This window comes from Stegostoma tigrinum, chromosome 19 (genome assembly GCF_030684315.1).
Source record: "Stegostoma tigrinum isolate sSteTig4 chromosome 19, sSteTig4.hap1, whole genome shotgun sequence".
Lineage (NCBI taxonomy): Eukaryota > Metazoa > Chordata > Chondrichthyes > Orectolobiformes > Stegostomatidae > Stegostoma > Stegostoma tigrinum.
In genome coordinates, this window is record NC_081372.1 from 34,591,838 (window position 1) to 34,608,535 (window position 16,698).

Here is a 16,698-nt window from a genome sequence, read left to right on the forward strand (position 1 = left end):
AGCATGCAAGTGGTCCAGTGGCTTACATTTACCAAGTTGATGTCACATTTTTAGGTATGTCTGACACTGCTCCGAGCAAGCCCTCAAAATGGAATAGAGGTGAAGAGAAAGGTAAAGCATTGGAGGGGTTTAGGAAAGAAATTCCAGAGCAAAGGACTAGATAGATGTTCTATTTGTCATACCATTACTTTAGTTGAAAAGGGTTTCCTTAGGGGCACAGTTTTGTTTGCTATTTCCATGAATCCTGAAAACAGTCATAATCATTTTGACAATTACGTCTTTAAGTACACAGTAGTACCCTTCTGTGCAGTATACAATTTTTTCCAGACGTGCAGACTACTTTAAAGCATCTGGGAGCCAAATTTTGTAGCTTTTGCATAATGCTGACAGATGAATTAACATGCTCATAAAAATAGGCAAAGACCTTTCTCCAACAATCATTGTCTTTCCCAGATGTTTTGTATGCTGATTAGAGACTGAAATATCCACCCCACTCTAAACAAGGTTATTAATGTAGAAAAGCTATAGCCACACTGCAAGTTCCCACATGTCAGCTGGTGAACATTTTGGCCTCTTTACAAGATCTCAAGAGATAATTGTTAATTTTTTTCCATTGGGGTCAACCCAATAACCTCTCAACAGAGACTACTCATTCCCAATATTTACATAGGATTTTGCACATTGCTGCCTGTTCCTTTCCCACATGCTAATTTTTAGACACTTAATTCAGATACTCTGGTTCAGTGGTTTTCACCAATTTTTAGAAATGGAAAAACAAGCTTAAATGTTTTTGCTTAATAAAACAAAAACATAAGTATATGTTCTTTCAATATTGCGGAATATTCAATCATTCAGAATTTTGTATTTATTTGTTAACAGAAAATATGAAGTTTAATTTTCAGACTTCACATAGCTGAGCGCATGTCACTTGGGGCCTAATGATTTGACCATGACTTTTCAACCATTTGAATTAATGGCCAGCACTGAGGTGTCAACTGACCAGCTCAATAGGGGGCAGCCCTCAGTCTGAACCAGAAGCTCCAGGGTCAAGTGTCCAGAATTTGTTAGCCACTGAAGGAGCAATCATGATGTGGCTGAAATTAGTTAGATTATCAGTTTGTTAATCTTTCCAAAACTTCCCCACTATTCCCAAATAGAAAAAGGTGTGCTTGAAGATAGCAAACAACTAAACATAATAATCGCAATGTGAAACACAAATTTCTGATATTTGCTCATCATTATGAGGCTCGTTATGGTGTGCAGGCATAAAATATACAAAGACTGCTAAAGGTTAACGTGGAATTTAATATTATTAAATCACCAGTACACTTCCATGAATCACTTTCAAATTTGAAAGGTGTTAAACCTTTGGGCTTTAATTGTGATCATCATTAGGGGATCTACCACCTATAATGCATTATTAAACAAAGAGCAACTTTATCACCTTTAAGTGGATTACGGATTGCAACTCGGTCACCACCACTGCCCCCCTCCCACCCCAGTCGTTCATACCTCATTTTTGGATGCCTAGGTATACAAAGAGGACTGAAAAGAGGTCAACCAGCTTAGACACCGCGGCACTTCCCAGTTCAGCTTCTCATGATTTCCATAATTCAAGTCTGTACCACTAGCTGACTTGACCTCCTGAAGATCTATACTGAAGGTTTTTTTTCACTATTATATTTGCATCCTTGAAAACTAGATACCAATGGTCAGGGAAAACAACCCTAATATAAATATGAAAGACCATCCAATACATGGATGGTTTCACAAAATAAACTGAAAAATTGAGTTAAAATGAACATAATTCTTTCATTGAAAATAGTCACCTGTTGATGTCTGAGTTTTTTAAAATATTCAACACACAATTGTTCATTGAATGGCTACAGAATTCAACGTACATTTGTCCACTGTAATAAAGTTAATATTTCAAAATAAGAACCTGGAATATATCAAAAACTAAACTATCTTTCAGGTAAATTATTTAAACACATCTTTACTTTCTATCATCTGCTGACATCATTGTTTCATAATAGCGGATATTGTGGATTAGAATATTGCCAAGGATAAGGCATAGAAGTCTTTTTTTACACTAGAGATAGGAAAACTAAAAGAAGACCAAATAGAGATCTAGAAGAGCTTTGCTTGTGACAAAACAGATAACTTCCAATCTTCAGTTTTCTCTCTGAATTTCTGGCCTCACCTCCCTTACTATCTGACCTGTTCTCTCAACCCTGGTCCTTCTCCAGCTTATGACTCCTAGACCCAGACCTATCCACCTTGATCCTTGAACCAGGAGGGATACCTGGACCTAAATACAACTGTAATCCCAGACCATTGGTCATTATCCAACTTAATCTCAGACTTAACATCAACGTTCGGTTTAGCCCCTCCAACATTCCTACATAGCGATCAGCATTGGTACATCGGAGTGGGCGGCAAGTCCAGAGAATCGAGCCTTTGTGCCCCATAACACCGTGGGCAGCAGCAGTTCGTGGACTGTGAGCTGCAGAGCAGCGTGGGGAAGAGCCCAGAGTATGGCACGGGCAGCAAATGTGAGCAATAATAGGCCAGAGAAGGCGGCCCAAGGCGAATGGTAGAAGGCATCCCGAGGCAAGTGGGAGAAGGCGACCCAAGGCGACTATGAGAAGGCATCCTGACGTGAGTGGGGAAAGGCAGCCTGAGGTGAGAGGCGGGAAGGTGGCTGACTGAGAGTGCAGGAGTAGGCACGCTGAGGTTGCGACAGAGGGGCTGCATCCCGGGAGCGATGGGAGAGGCTGTGTCCCTGGATTGTCGGTGGGCCCGAGTCCCAGAGCAATAGAGGGGCTGCGGAATGCTCTCAGTGGCATGGTGTGCGCTGGGAGGCCTGGAGCAGGACTGTGGCGGCAGCATGGTGTAGTAAAGAAGGAAAGTTTGGCTTTACTGTAAGTTGTCCTTTTTTTTACTACTTTATTCTAAGTTAATGTGAATGGCGCTTATGCACAGCAAGGTACACACTTCTCATTGTATTTTGTATTGAATACACGTGACAATAAAGGATATTCAATGATCGTGGTATTGAGGAGTCACTGTCTTGCTTTTGTAGCCAGTAAGAAAATTTCAGGGAATGCTGCTGACCATCCTGATCGTCGAACTAAGTGTATGATCCACTTACTTGAGCACCTGTTTGATACAAACAATGGTCTGATCTTGCATTTATCCTCACAGTGGAAAGCTCAGATCTGACCAATCAAGAAAATGGCACAAAAATGCCGTATCGCCTTCATTTTAAATTAATTCTCTTCCTGGAAATCAAAAGCTGAAGTGTAAACAAAGGTGCCTTAAACAATAAAAATATACAAACTCTTACCCTTAGCATGAACATGCTAAATACACGCAAATAGTTTTGGTACAGACTAGAAATTCACACTTCTTTGCAAAGCATTTCTCTCGCATTTCTTAGAGTTAAATGTGTCACTTTTTTGTCACTTGGTGCAACACTTTGATGTTAAACAGTCTGCGATGGAAAAGCAATTGTTTAAAAAATTGTTCATGAAGGTGAGTAATTACAGTACTCTGATTTGCCAATATAACATTGCTAGTGATATTTTTTGTAACATGGCTTAACAATAAATTCCAAAGGGTGTTCTGTGCTGTGTATTTTTTTTTTAATTCCTGCACCAGCTCTCATCATCTCCTTTCTAGCTCCAGAAATTCTTCTGTGCTGACTTCAGGAAAATGACAGATAACCAACCTCCCCAGTACCCCCATCCATTTATACTTGCAACTGATGTCATTCTGCATGAGGTATGGGGGAGAAAAGCAGAATTCTTAAACCTTTTGAATCTTGCAAAACAAATAAGTGAACCTTTTCAACGGTTACAAGAGGATAAGTCATCAAGCTTATGTTATCAACTATAGTTGATAGTTACAAAACTATACCTCTGCGAACAATTGTGGTTCATAAATGTAAAATTCCCTTCTACATATTGAATGCGAGCTGTGGGTATATCCACAAGATAAGAACTCAAGACTGGGCAAAACTTTTATGTAGAACCCTTCCAACTATGCACTAACATCAGTCCATACTGTGATTAAATCCAAACTCCTGTCCCAGTGTTAGTAAACATTGGAAAATGTGGAACTGCACATCATCAAAGTGCTGCTGACTGCCAGCATGGTGACTGGAATTGTTTTAATTTGAAGAGAAATATCTATTAGCAGCCTCTTGGAATTTATACAACAAAATCTGTCTCACTTATCCCAGTGCCAGGCTTTAAAAACAAACCTGATTCGAACACTCTAGAACTCATGCAATCAGAGTTTGCACAGCATGAGAAAAGGCCTTTCATCCCATTGTGTCCGTGAACCCATCAAACATCACCACCAATGCCTCTACAATCTCTTCAGCTATCTCCTTTGGAACTCTGGGGTGTAGCCCATCTAGATCGGAGTGATTTATCCACCGTCAGACCTTTCAGCTTCCCCAGCACCTTCTTCTTAGTGATGGCCGCTATGCTTACCTCTGCCCCCGACTCTCTTGAAGTTCTAGTGTGCTGCTGGTGTCTTCCACTGTGAAAACTGACGCAAAGTACCTATTCAGTTCTTCCACCATTTCTTTGTTCCCTGTTATGACTTCTTCGGTCTCATTTTCCACTGGTCCAATGTCTACTGTTGCCTCTGTTTTGCCTTTTAGATATCTAAAGAAAACTCTAGCAATCTTCTTTTCTTTAACAATTTACCCACACTTCACTAAATATAGTCTACTGTATTTACTGCTCACATTGCAGGCCCCTTTACGTTGGGGAGATGAGGCATAGATTGGGTGACCACTTTGCAGAATACCTACATTTTGACTGCAGAAATAATCCTGAGCTTACTGTTGCCTGCCATTTCGACACACCATTGTGCTCCTTGGCCAACATCTCTATCTGGAGTTTGCTACACTGCCTTCAGCGAAGCACAGCACAAGCTGGAAGAGCAATATCTCATTTTCCACTTGGGAATCCTACAATGTTTTGGGCTCAGTATCGAGTTCAATCATGTTAGGGCCTGAGTACCTTCTCTTAAGTCTTCACCCAAACCCCTCACACCAGACCTTATCATTACATGGGCTGCTACCACAATCAGCCCATTGTCAGCTACTAGTGGTCCCCATTAGCAGTGATTCATTCTCCCATGCTGATCTTTGTCTGTGAACTTGTTTTCTCTCTCTCTGGGCTCCATCTCCACCTATTATTTACCACTTGCCCCTCCCCTACCCATTCCCTTGCATATATACCAACCTTTCCCTCGATATCATCAGTTCTGAAGATCTGGATCCAAAATGTTAACTCTGATTTCTCTCCACAGATGTTGCCAGACCTGCTGAGTTTTTCCAGCAATTTCTGTTTCCATTCCCACATTGTTCAGGTTCTTTAAGGTTCCTCCCAATGTGTTTACTAATGAATCTGGCAACATCTTTGCTAGTATACTATGTTCCTCTGGATGCAGGACAGTACTTTGACCAAAGATAATTTCCAGGATAGTCTTCCCGTTTGAAATTTGTCAAAAAGGAAAATATTTTGTTGATAATTAATTTTCAAACCATTTGCATACACTTGGACAACATCCATATGAATTTCCTATTTTAAGTAGTAGATGGTGCAGTAAACTAGATTAATAGCTGTTCCCTAATGAAATATGTTACTGATTTTGGTCTGAAAGGGATGAGTAGAAAATCTATTGTGTACAATTTTTCTAAAAGCCCTCAGGTGATTTTAAACAATGGCATAGTTTCATCATACGAACAGTCTAATTGACCTCAAATGAGTATTAAAATTACAAATATTTTGTGAGGCCACTGAGTGAGGTTGAATAATCTCAAAATGAGAAAAATTACATTGATAGAGTAATACTTGAGATTAAGACACGCATTGGAAAAGAGTTGAAAGAACAGAATCTACATTTAGATGTACTTTATCTGATCTAGACTTCACTTCATTATCTTGCCCACACTCTCCTAAATTACAAGCTGTTCATCTGAGCTAGCCAGCAGGAACCATGAGAGATTGAGTCATTTTTCCCTGACACGCTGGGAAAAAAAATTGAAGATAAATTAATCTTTTTCACTTTTGTATGTTTCTTTTTGGACAGTTGCAAAATGGTTTTGGAGATAATAGCAGAACAACTAACCTTTTGAAATGGGAAACGATATATGACACAAGATCTTCTGTGTATATTCCAGAAACTATCTGAAAGTGCATGCATATTAAGATCTCAGTTGCTGATAATGAATAAAAAAAGTCAGATTCCAGAGTGGAACATGGCTTGTTCGACCATGAGTTTTATTTTTGAAATTTTATTCGCAAGATGGTGAGTCACCAAATGTATTAACCAGTTGTTGCCAATGTTCTTTTAACAAAAGAACATGAAAGTTTACTAACACAACAGTGAAAAAGACATTTTTACGTTATAAAAGAAATATTTGAAATAATCTGATTATAAATGTCAGAAATAAAAATTCAATCCTTTTGTCTTTAACAACAACCTTACAGATACACAAACTTTAATAAAGGGCCACCTGATTTCTACTCTTAAATTCCTTGTTGACGTGGCTGTACTTGATTTCCTTCTGATAATTGTCTGCACTCACTTGGTGCTAGCTTCTTTAGTTAACATCTCCTCATGAGATCCCTAAACAGCCTGTGAACACAGCTCACTTACACCTTAAACAAAAACAGAAATGCCTGGCAGAATCTGTGGAGAGAAATCAGAGTAAACGTTTTGGGTCCAGTGACCTTTCCTCAGTACTGATGGTAGCTAGGTAAAAATAGTTTTTATGCTGAAGATAGGATGGTGTTGGGAGAATGAGTAAACAATAGATGGTGATAGAGCCCCGAGAGAGAACTGTTGGACAGACAAATGAGTGGATAACAATCAGCCTGAGATAATGAATAGCTACTAATGGGGATAATTAGTGACTAACAATCGCTGTATGTAATAGCAGACCATCACTGTACTATGGTGTCATTTCTTTCTTGTAGAATTTTGCCTTTCTTAAATATGATTTTTAATTGCTTGTTTATATTTGTTCATTGGTCTTGGGTAACACTGGTGAGGTCACCATTTACTACCAATTCTGAATTGTTGTGATTCAGTTCGGCTATCTGTCTGTATATCATAACAATTGGAAATACATATTTAGATATAGAGCTAAAGAAAATACTTCAGAGATAATGGGAACTGCAGATGCTGGAGATTCCAAGATAATAAAATGTGAGGCTGGATGAACACAGCAGGCCAAGCAGCATCTCAGGAGCACAAAAGCTGACGTTTCGGGCCTAGACCCTTCATCAGAGAGGGGGATGGGGAGAGGGAGCTGGAATAAATAGGGAGAGAGGGGGAGGCGGACCGAAGATGGAGAGTAAAGAAACTTCTTTACTCTCCATCTTCGGTCCGCCTCCCCCTCTCTCCCTATTTATTCCAGCTCCCTCCCCCCATCGCCCTCTCTGATGAAGGGTCTAGGCCCGAAACGTCAGCTTTTGTGCTCCTGAGATGCTGCTTGGCCTGCTGTGTTCATCCAGCCTCACATTTTATTATCTAAAGAAAATACTTATTCAGTTATCGATATTAAATCCATTTATTCAATAGTCATATAAATATTTGATATATGGAATCGTAGGATGGTTACAGGCTGTCATGTCCATGCTGGTTCCCTAAGAACAATTCACCTAGTGTCATTCCTCTGCTTTTTCATTGTAACTGTGACTTTTTCCTCGAATAATGATCCATATCACTTTTGAAAGACTCGATTGACATTTCCTCCTGATGTCACACACTCAGGCAGTGGATTCCAGATCCTATCCATTCACTCTGTGCAAAAGCTTTTCCTCACATTGCCTTTGATTCCTTTGCCAACGACTTTAATCTGTACCCTCTAGTTTGTGATTCTTCCAACAAAGGGAACAGTTTCTCTTTACCTACTCTGTTCCAATACCACAAGATTTTGAATAACTCTATCAATCTCATCTCAGCCTGTCTTTTCCAAGGCAATTGTCCCAGCTTCTCTAATCTCCCTGTTAAATTGAGGCTGCTTGTCCCTGGAATCATTCTTGAGATTTTTTCTGCACACTCTCTATTACCTACATTTCTTTCCTAAAGTATTGTACGCTCAGAAGTGGAGGTAATACTCCAAATGAGGCCAAGCTATTATTTAAAGCCATTTCATTGTTTTTGTACTTTACGCCCCAGTTGAAAAAGTCCTGAATGGCATATGCTTTTTTAACTACTTTCTGTGTACCGCTTTAATGATTTATGAACATTATACACCCAGGTCCTTCTGCTCCTACATAACTCACCACCTGCACCCAGTGGAGTTGTACTTTTCTTCTTATATTTTATATTTTTAGATTAAACGTATTTGTTGCTGTGCTCCTCCTAACAAAAATAATCACTTCACACTTCTCTGCATTAAATTTCATCTGACACTTCTGTACCAATTTCCATCAACCTAGATCATTTAGACATTCTACACCATCTTCCTCACGTTCACAGCACTCATACATTTTATATTGTCTGCAAATTTTGAAATAATTCCCTGCATACCAAGGTCTAGCTCACTAATGTATCAGACAGATCAGAGGTCTTAATACCAATCGCTGAGCAATTTCATTATAAACCAATTTTCAATCTGCAAATAACCATTCATCAGTACCTTTTGATTCCTGTCACTCAGACAAATCATATCCAATTTGCTATTGTCACTTTTATACCCATGAAATTTAAAATTGCTCCCAAGCCAATTTTATGACTCTATATTAGATGCCTTTTAAAGTTTTTGTATGTTGCACCAATGGCATTATCCTTACCAATATTTTCTTTTAACTTAGCAAAAACCACAAGCAATTTTCCCTTAATAAATCCACATAGTCTTACAATAGTTAATCCACTTCTGTCCAAGTGACTTTTAATTTTGAACAAAAACAGGAGTTGCTGGAAAAACTCAGCATGTCTGGCAGCATCTGTGAACAAAAAATCAGAGTTAACGTTTCAGGGCCAGTGACCCTTCCACAGAACTAGTTTTTCACCAGACCCAAAACATTAACTGATTTTTCTCTTCACAGATGCTGCCAGAATTTTTCCAGAAGCATCTGTTTTTGTTCCTGATTTACAGCATCCACTGTTCGTTTGGTTTTTATTGGCTATTAATTTTGTCCTATTGCTTCTAAACCGTTCCCTACCACGCCAAGGTTAAACTGATCTGTCTGTATTTGCCAGTCTTGTCTTTCCACTGTTATTTGAACAAGAGTGTAGCATTTGCAGTTCTCCAGTGCTGTGGCACCACTTCTGAGCCCAACGAAAACTGGAAGATTATTGTTAGTGCCTCCTCAATTCTTTGCTCATTTCTTTCAATAGCCTTAGATGAATCTCATCCAGCCCTACTACCTTATCAACTCTAAATATAGGCAGACCTCCCAAAGACCTTCTTCTATTCAGTTTTAAACTGTTCAAGTGCCTGATCTGCCTACACTTTAAACGTTACCTAGATATCAGCTTTCTCCTTGGGAAAGGTAAGTGCAAAGTGTTCATTTAATACCTCAACTATGCCCCTGCCTCCAAGTGTAACTTCCCTGTTTCATTGTTAAATAACCCCACTCCGACTCTTACTACCCTTTTACTATTTATGTTTTCATAAAAGAGTTTTGAATTCCTCCATGTTGGATGTCAGCCTCTTCCCATACTACAGCCTCATTTTTCCTATTTGTCTTTTCTACTGTACTCAGTTGGCTCTCAATCCACCTGAGAATTGGCAGAAGCATACCTTTGCTGCTTCATATTGTCTCAACCTCTTTTGCCATCCATGGAGCTCTGAATTTGTTCTACTTTATCCCTTCGTGGGAACTGTCTGAAGTCGAATTAAACTATGCCTTCTTTAAAAAAACAAGTCAAAACAAGTTTTACTGGATAATCTACAATCACAGTTTTTTTGGATCTATTCTTACAGCAGAGTAGATTGCTTTTCCCGAGGAAGTTTTTCTTTGGATTATTCCTTGACCTTTTTCTTAATCAACCTTACTATACAATGATAACAAAGTGTGGGGCTGGATGAACACAGCAGGCCAAGCATGCATTTTGGAGCACAAAGGCTGACGTTTCGGGCCTCGACACTCCCTGCACTGACCTATCCCCTCCCTACCTCCCGACCCATACTCTCCTCTCCACCTATCTTCTCCTCTATCCATCTTCAATCCGCCTCTCCCTGTCTCCCTATTTATTTCAGAATCCTCTCCCCATTCCCCTTTTCAGATGAAGTGCCTTGGCCCGAAATGTCAGCTTTTGTTCATCCAGCCCCACACTTTGTTATTTTGGATTCTCCAGCATCTGCAGTTCCCATTATCTCTGGTTACTATACAATGATCACTGTCCACTAAATCTTCTCCGACTGACACTTGATCAGTTTGGTCTACCTCATTGTTAAGAGCCAGGAACAGCACAGACTTCTTTCCCAACAGCTCTGAAACATATTATTATAGAATTTTTCTTTTTCAAACACACGCTACCAACTGTAGACCCTTTCTGTTGTTTACTACGATCCTAGCCTCTGTGCGCCAAACTATACTGGAAGAATAAACATCACTATGTGCTGATAAATTTGCCTTACATACTTAACCATAAAATGCAAAAGAATGAAATGGTATTATTTTAGTAGCACTTTATTTGTAAAATTGATTTGGTGAAATTAACTTTGTGCCTTCAGAACAGGATGTCTTGAGGATTAGAACATGAGAATTCATTAAATATTAAAGTTGGGAAAATAGGGATCTTAACTTTTGTCTTTTGCTGAGTAGGTTATATCACATGAAATCTTTATAGATATGATTCACTGAGCAAGGGAAGTTTTGTTGAAGGGTCACTAGACCCGAAACAACTGACATTTTTTTGCCTTCACAGATGCTGAACTTTTGCAGCAACTTCTGTTTTTGTTTTCTTAAGCTAGGCAGAGTGTAGTCAAAATATTGTTGTTATGCAATGGTGCATTGTCAAATTATTGTTAAGTTGCTTTATATTAAAGAAGTCGTTTGATTGAAAGAGTCATGTTGTAATTATAAAGTCATAGTGTTATAAAATTATATAATTGTAAATAAACTAAAAAACCCATATTTTATTTGGCAGTGCCTGACAAATTATTATTTTATCTCCAGAAAACTTCTCAACATTAATTCCAGAAGCAGGGAGCCTTACTTATTCTAGAATGCAGCACTTTAAAGACTTGCTGGACTCACTGCCCATGGATGCCTACACTCACGGCTGCATTCTACATCCAGAACTGACCACTGAATCCATGATCCCAAAGTATGCCACAGCTGAAATCCGCAGTAAGTTAATACATATGGATAGCGAATAATACACTTTGGAATGGGGTTAGCATTGCAACTCCAGGATATGGTAGGGTAATTAATGTGCTAGTTTGGCAGTCCAACGTATATTAACTTAAATGCCGACAGAAAAAGTTGTGAAACAGTATTCAAAAAATTTGGTAATAAGTAGACTAATACCAAAAAATTATGATATTGTTATAAAAACCCAACAGAAAAATTTGTATTCTTCAGGGTAGGGAAACTATCACCTCTATTGGGCTAGCCTATAGGTTTTCCACGGGCATTTTAACAGTTAAAAAGCTGCTGGCAGAACTAGTGAACTAGATTCAGACCAAAATGTAGATTGATTGGTAAAAGTAGAAGGCATGGCTGTACTAGCAAATGAGTACTTTGCATTGGCGTCTACCAAAAATGAGGTCTTTGACTAATTTATTGTAAGCTAAGTGGTTACTGAGATACTAGAGAGGCTGCTAGTACTAAAGTCGATATAGAACCCTGCCTGGATGTATGCACTTTAGGGTGCTAAGGGAAGTAATGTTGGAAATTGTTGAAATGTTGTCCCCAATTTTCCAATCCTCTTCAACACATGTGAGATACAAGGACTTAAGGATTGCAGACGTTACATTTTTGTTCACAAAAGAATTTCGGTAGGGATAAACCTAACAATCACAGCCTGGTCAATTTAAAATCAATAGTGAAGAAGCATTTATAAAAAGCAGCCCAGATATTTTGATTGGAAAGAAATCATAGCAGCACATACCCTGAAAGATGCATATTGGGATCCTGAAGAGACCCCGATATTGACAACCCAGGAATTGCCTGGGACATTAAAACATCTGTTGGGGTATTAGCCAGTAGCTGGAACCCTCTAAGAAGTTTCAATTTTGAGTTATGGTCTGAGACTTCTGAGGGTTTTGACTTACTTACCTGAATAATTATCCCTAAAAATGGTGGACCCCAGGACGTGGCAGCGGCAGCAAAGTAAGCCAGAAAGAGGCACCAGCTGCTTCAGTGTGGTAGGCCCAGTGTCAGGTTGTAGCCCAGATCAGGTTCAGAAATCTCATGGCGGTGACAATGTCAGTGGAGGCAAGAGGAGTCTGAAGAATGGTGACATAGTTCCAGCAGAGGTGGCACAGATCCAGGACTTGGTGGGCCCATGTACCTGATGGCACAGACGGTGGCATACTGGCTACAGCAGTGTGCAGGGACTCGGGACACCTGAGTGTTCATAGACCAAGGAATGGGCTTTGTGGCTTTGTTTTTCTGGCGATGAGGACTCATGACAGAGGTGGGGAGTGATCTGGATGTTTCCTTTTCTTTAGCTCTTTTATTTCGGTCTTTAATCGCACCTTTTGTGTCCTAAGATGGCACCGGAGAATGGCACTGTTGTACAATGTTGACTGTATTCTTGTATTCCTGTACTCAATTACACATAACAATGAAATCTAAATATAAATCTAAAATGTTAGAGGGATTAAAATCTAACCTAACTCAAGATAAACTATAAAACTGAGCACCCCCACCCAAAAACCTCACTGTTTAACATCCTCCAAATGAGATGTTTGACCCACTCTCCCGACCCAAGTAGCCTTGACACTTTCTGTACTCCACCTCACTAAACACCTCGCCTGACCTGATCCCCACTTGTATCACCTCCAAAATAACTCACTCCTCTTGATTCAACAGCCAAACTTACCACCCAACTTGCCCTGACCCTATTTGACTACCCTCCACAATCCAACGTACCGCTTCACCCACTTACTTTTTTGTCCTATCCCCTCACACATTTACCACCATGCCCTCAATCCGCTGAAATTCTCCCTGAAACTTTTCAATAAAGTAACTAAACTCTTTGCTTGTCAGAATACAGCAGTTAATGCTGCAAAAATGGGCAAGGCTTTCTGGAGCTTGGGCACAGGTAATACAATGGGTAATTGTTTTTGTAGCTCCCAGAATATTTAGACCAAAGGTCTGGGAGAAATTTAACAATTCAATAGACAAGTACTGACTAGTGAGAGAAAGCAACATGGGTTTTTCAAGGACACATTGTGTTGACTACCTTGGCACAAGTGTTTTGATGACGGTACAGAGAAGGAGGATAAGTAGACTGCAGTTGATGTTGTGTATGAGCTTTGTGAATGGCTGCGTCATGAATTCTGGACAGATCCCCATGATTCAGTACTAGAAACGCTGTTGTTTCTGACATGCTTTAATTGTTCAGATTTGGAGTTTCAGGGTAAAAGTTTGAAATTTACAAGATCACACAAAATAAGAAAAATCATAAAGCGAGGAATATAGTAACAGACTTTATGAATATACAGACAAATTGGTGCACTCATGGCTGATGAATTTCAATGCAGGGAGGGTGTGAGGTGCTAAAGTTTAATAGAAGTAATGAGGAGAAATAATACATAATAAATGGAATAATGTTAAAAGTACTGCAAGACAGGAGAATCCTGGGAATGTTTGTTCACAAATCCTTGAAGTTGGCAGGATAGATTAACAAAACAGTGAATAAAACATATGGGATCTCGAAATTTATAAAAGAGACATGTGGTACAAAAGCTGGAAAGATAATGCTAATCCTTTTTGAATCAGCATCTTGGCCCCACCTGTAGTATTGTGTCAAATTCTAGATCCAAAACTTTAAGAAGGACATGAAAGCTTTCGAACAGATCCAGAAGAAATTTGCTAGGGATGAGGGATTGCAGTTGTATGGAATAGACCTGAGAAGTTGGGTTTGTTTTCCATAGATCAGAGGTGGTCAGGAGGAGATTTATCATCATGAATGTTCAGAAAGAATAAATAAGGAGATGGTTTCAATGGCTGAGAGCTTAATAACTAGACACAGATATAAGGGTGCTTGGCAAAATAACTTAGGATGATGTGAAGAAAAACATTTCTGTGAAACAAATGATTAGAATTTGGAATTGACTGCCTGAGAGAGTGGAGGGGAAAGATTCAGTACTTGCCTTCAAAAGGGAATGGAATGAAGAATTGAGGGAGAAAAAAAAAGTTAGGATATGTGGAGAGAAGTGAGGGGTGGAACTAACTGGATTGCTGTTCAAAAACTGGCATAGACTCAGCAGGTTTCTCATGCTGAACTACACTATGATACTATATATGTTTTCACCTCCAAACTGTTAACACCATGAGACCAATAAAAATGAGATAGAAATACTGTCTTGACAGTGTCTTCTAGAGTGAATATACATAAAGAGTGCAAGTGTTCTTGCTATTATTTAATAATCTTATCAGCACAAATTTGCAATTTTCTCAGATCTGCTTCAATTTAACCCAGTAACTTTCCAAAGTGTTACAGAAATATTTGTAAATAGGGTTTCCAAGAACATTTGCAGCAGTAAATATCATCAAAATATTTCTTGGATAGTGTCATAATTAAGACAACACAGTTGAACATACCTTATTTGTCCGTACTAGTTTATATTGGACACCATTGAAATATATCTGGAATAAATGAATAAATAAATCATCTTCATTTTAATTCTTTCATTGCACATGAATGAGTACAAATTGTCAAATATATCTATCTTAATGGATGTTGAAGGTGTATTTCAAGACATTTCGATGCGTCATGTTAGGTTATTAATCTTGTATGAATAGTGCTCATGCTAAATCAACTAATGATCTGAGAGAGTAGATCAAATTGTCCTGAAATTAACCTTCAAGAAAAACCCCAAGAGAAGCAATGTATATACATAAATGTGCACTTACATGTGCATGTTCTCAATAACTGAGGGGAATATGTCCGTTTCCTGCATTTTTTATAACATTAACACACAGCATTTTGATAAAGATAAAACAACAACATGAAATAACATTTACATTGCATTACACACGGTCATTCATGGTGGTTCTGATACAATGCTCTGTGTTTGTTGAAAGTATACATATGAAGGTAAGAAGAGAAGCAGTGGAACTGCTAATGTTATTATTCCATTACAAATTATTTCTTAATGAAGTGGGCATTCTTTTTATTTAGAGATAGTAAGAACTACCAATGCTGGAGTCAGAGATAACACAGTGTGGATTTGGAGGAACACAACAGGCCACGCAGTTTCAGAGGAGCAGGAAAGCTGACGTTTCGGGTCAGGACCCTTCTTCAGAAATAGGGGAGGGGGAAGGGAGCTCTGAAATAGAGAGAGGAGGGGTGGGACTGGAGAAGATAGGTGGGATGGTGATAGATGAGTGCAGGTAGGCAGTAGTGGGGATTGGTCAGTGAGGTGGGAGGAGCGCATAGGTAGGAGAGAAGACGGACAGGTTGTGTCACGTCGAGGAAGCAGGGATGAGAGGAAGGGTTGGTCATGGGATGAGGTTGAGGGTGGGGAGATTTTGAAGCTAGTAAAGTCCACATTTGAGACCATTGAGTTGTGGGCTCCCAAGGCACAGTTCCTCCAGTTTCCAGGTGGCATCGTTGCAACACTGGAGGAGATCCAGGATAGACATGTTGTCCAGGGAGTGGGAGGGGGCGTTGAAGTGGTTCGCGACTGGAAGTTGTTGTTGTTTGTCATGAACAGAGCACAGGTGCTCTACAAAGCAGTCTCCGAGCCTCCGCTTGGTCTCACCAATGTACAGGAGGCCACATCAGGAGCAGCGGATGCAGTAAACCAGATTAGCAGATGTGCAGGTGAACATCTGTCTGATGTGGAAGTTTTTTTGGGTCCTTGGATGGAGGTGAAGGGGTGGTATAGGGGCAGGCGTAGCACTTCCTGCGGCTGCAAGGTAAGGTAACAGGGATAGTGGGGCTAGGGTGGAGAGTGGAGTGGACGAGGGAGTTGCGGAGAGAGCAGTCCCAATGGAGGCAGATAGGGGTGGGGAGGGAAATATATCCTTGGCTGTGGGTTCAGATTGCAGATGGCGGAAGTGGCGGAGAATGATACGTTGCATTTGGAGGTTAGTGGGATGATATGTGAGGACAAAGAGGAGTCAGCCTTTGTTGCAGGGAGGGGATGTGAGGGCAGAGGTGCGGGGAACACAAGAGATGCAATCGAGAGCATTTTCAACCACTGGCGGGGGGGAAGTTGCGGGTCCTTGAAATAAGAAGACATCTGGGATGTTTGGGAGTGGAACGCCCCATCTTGGGAGCAGACACAGCAGAGGCAGAGGAATTGGGAGTAGGATCACATTCTTGCAGGAAGGTGGATGAGAAGAGTTGTAGTCCAGATAGCTGTGGGAGTCAGTGGCCTTGAAATAGATATCAGTTTCAAGGTGGTCACCAGAGATGGAGGCAGAGAGGTCCAGGGAGGAAAGAGAGGTATCAGAGTTGGTCCAGGGGAACTTGAGGGGGTGAAAGGTCTTAGTGAAGTTTATGAACTGTTCGAGCTCCTCATGGGGGAGT

At 40.0% G+C, this 16,698-nt stretch overlaps 2 protein-coding genes across 2 annotated transcripts in view; one reads left to right on the top strand and one right to left on the bottom strand.

The window, feature by feature from the left end:
* fitm2 (fat storage inducing transmembrane protein 2) overlaps positions 1-16,698 on the bottom strand; it is a 275,264-nt gene that overhangs the window by 23,804 nt on the left and 234,762 nt on the right. Inside the window, exon 3 of the transcript XR_009446933.1 lies at positions 14,763-14,807. The gene's annotated coding sequence lies outside the window, so the exon portion shown is untranslated. The remainder of the gene's footprint in view (positions 1-14,762; positions 14,808-16,698) is intronic.
* gdap1l1 (ganglioside induced differentiation associated protein 1-like 1) overlaps positions 1-16,698 on the top strand; it is a 51,808-nt gene that overhangs the window by 15,511 nt on the left and 19,599 nt on the right. Inside the window, exon 3 of the mRNA XM_048550008.2 lies at positions 11,163-11,336. Coding sequence (XP_048405965.1) covers positions 11,163-11,336 — 174 coding nt within the window. The remainder of the gene's footprint in view (positions 1-11,162; positions 11,337-16,698) is intronic.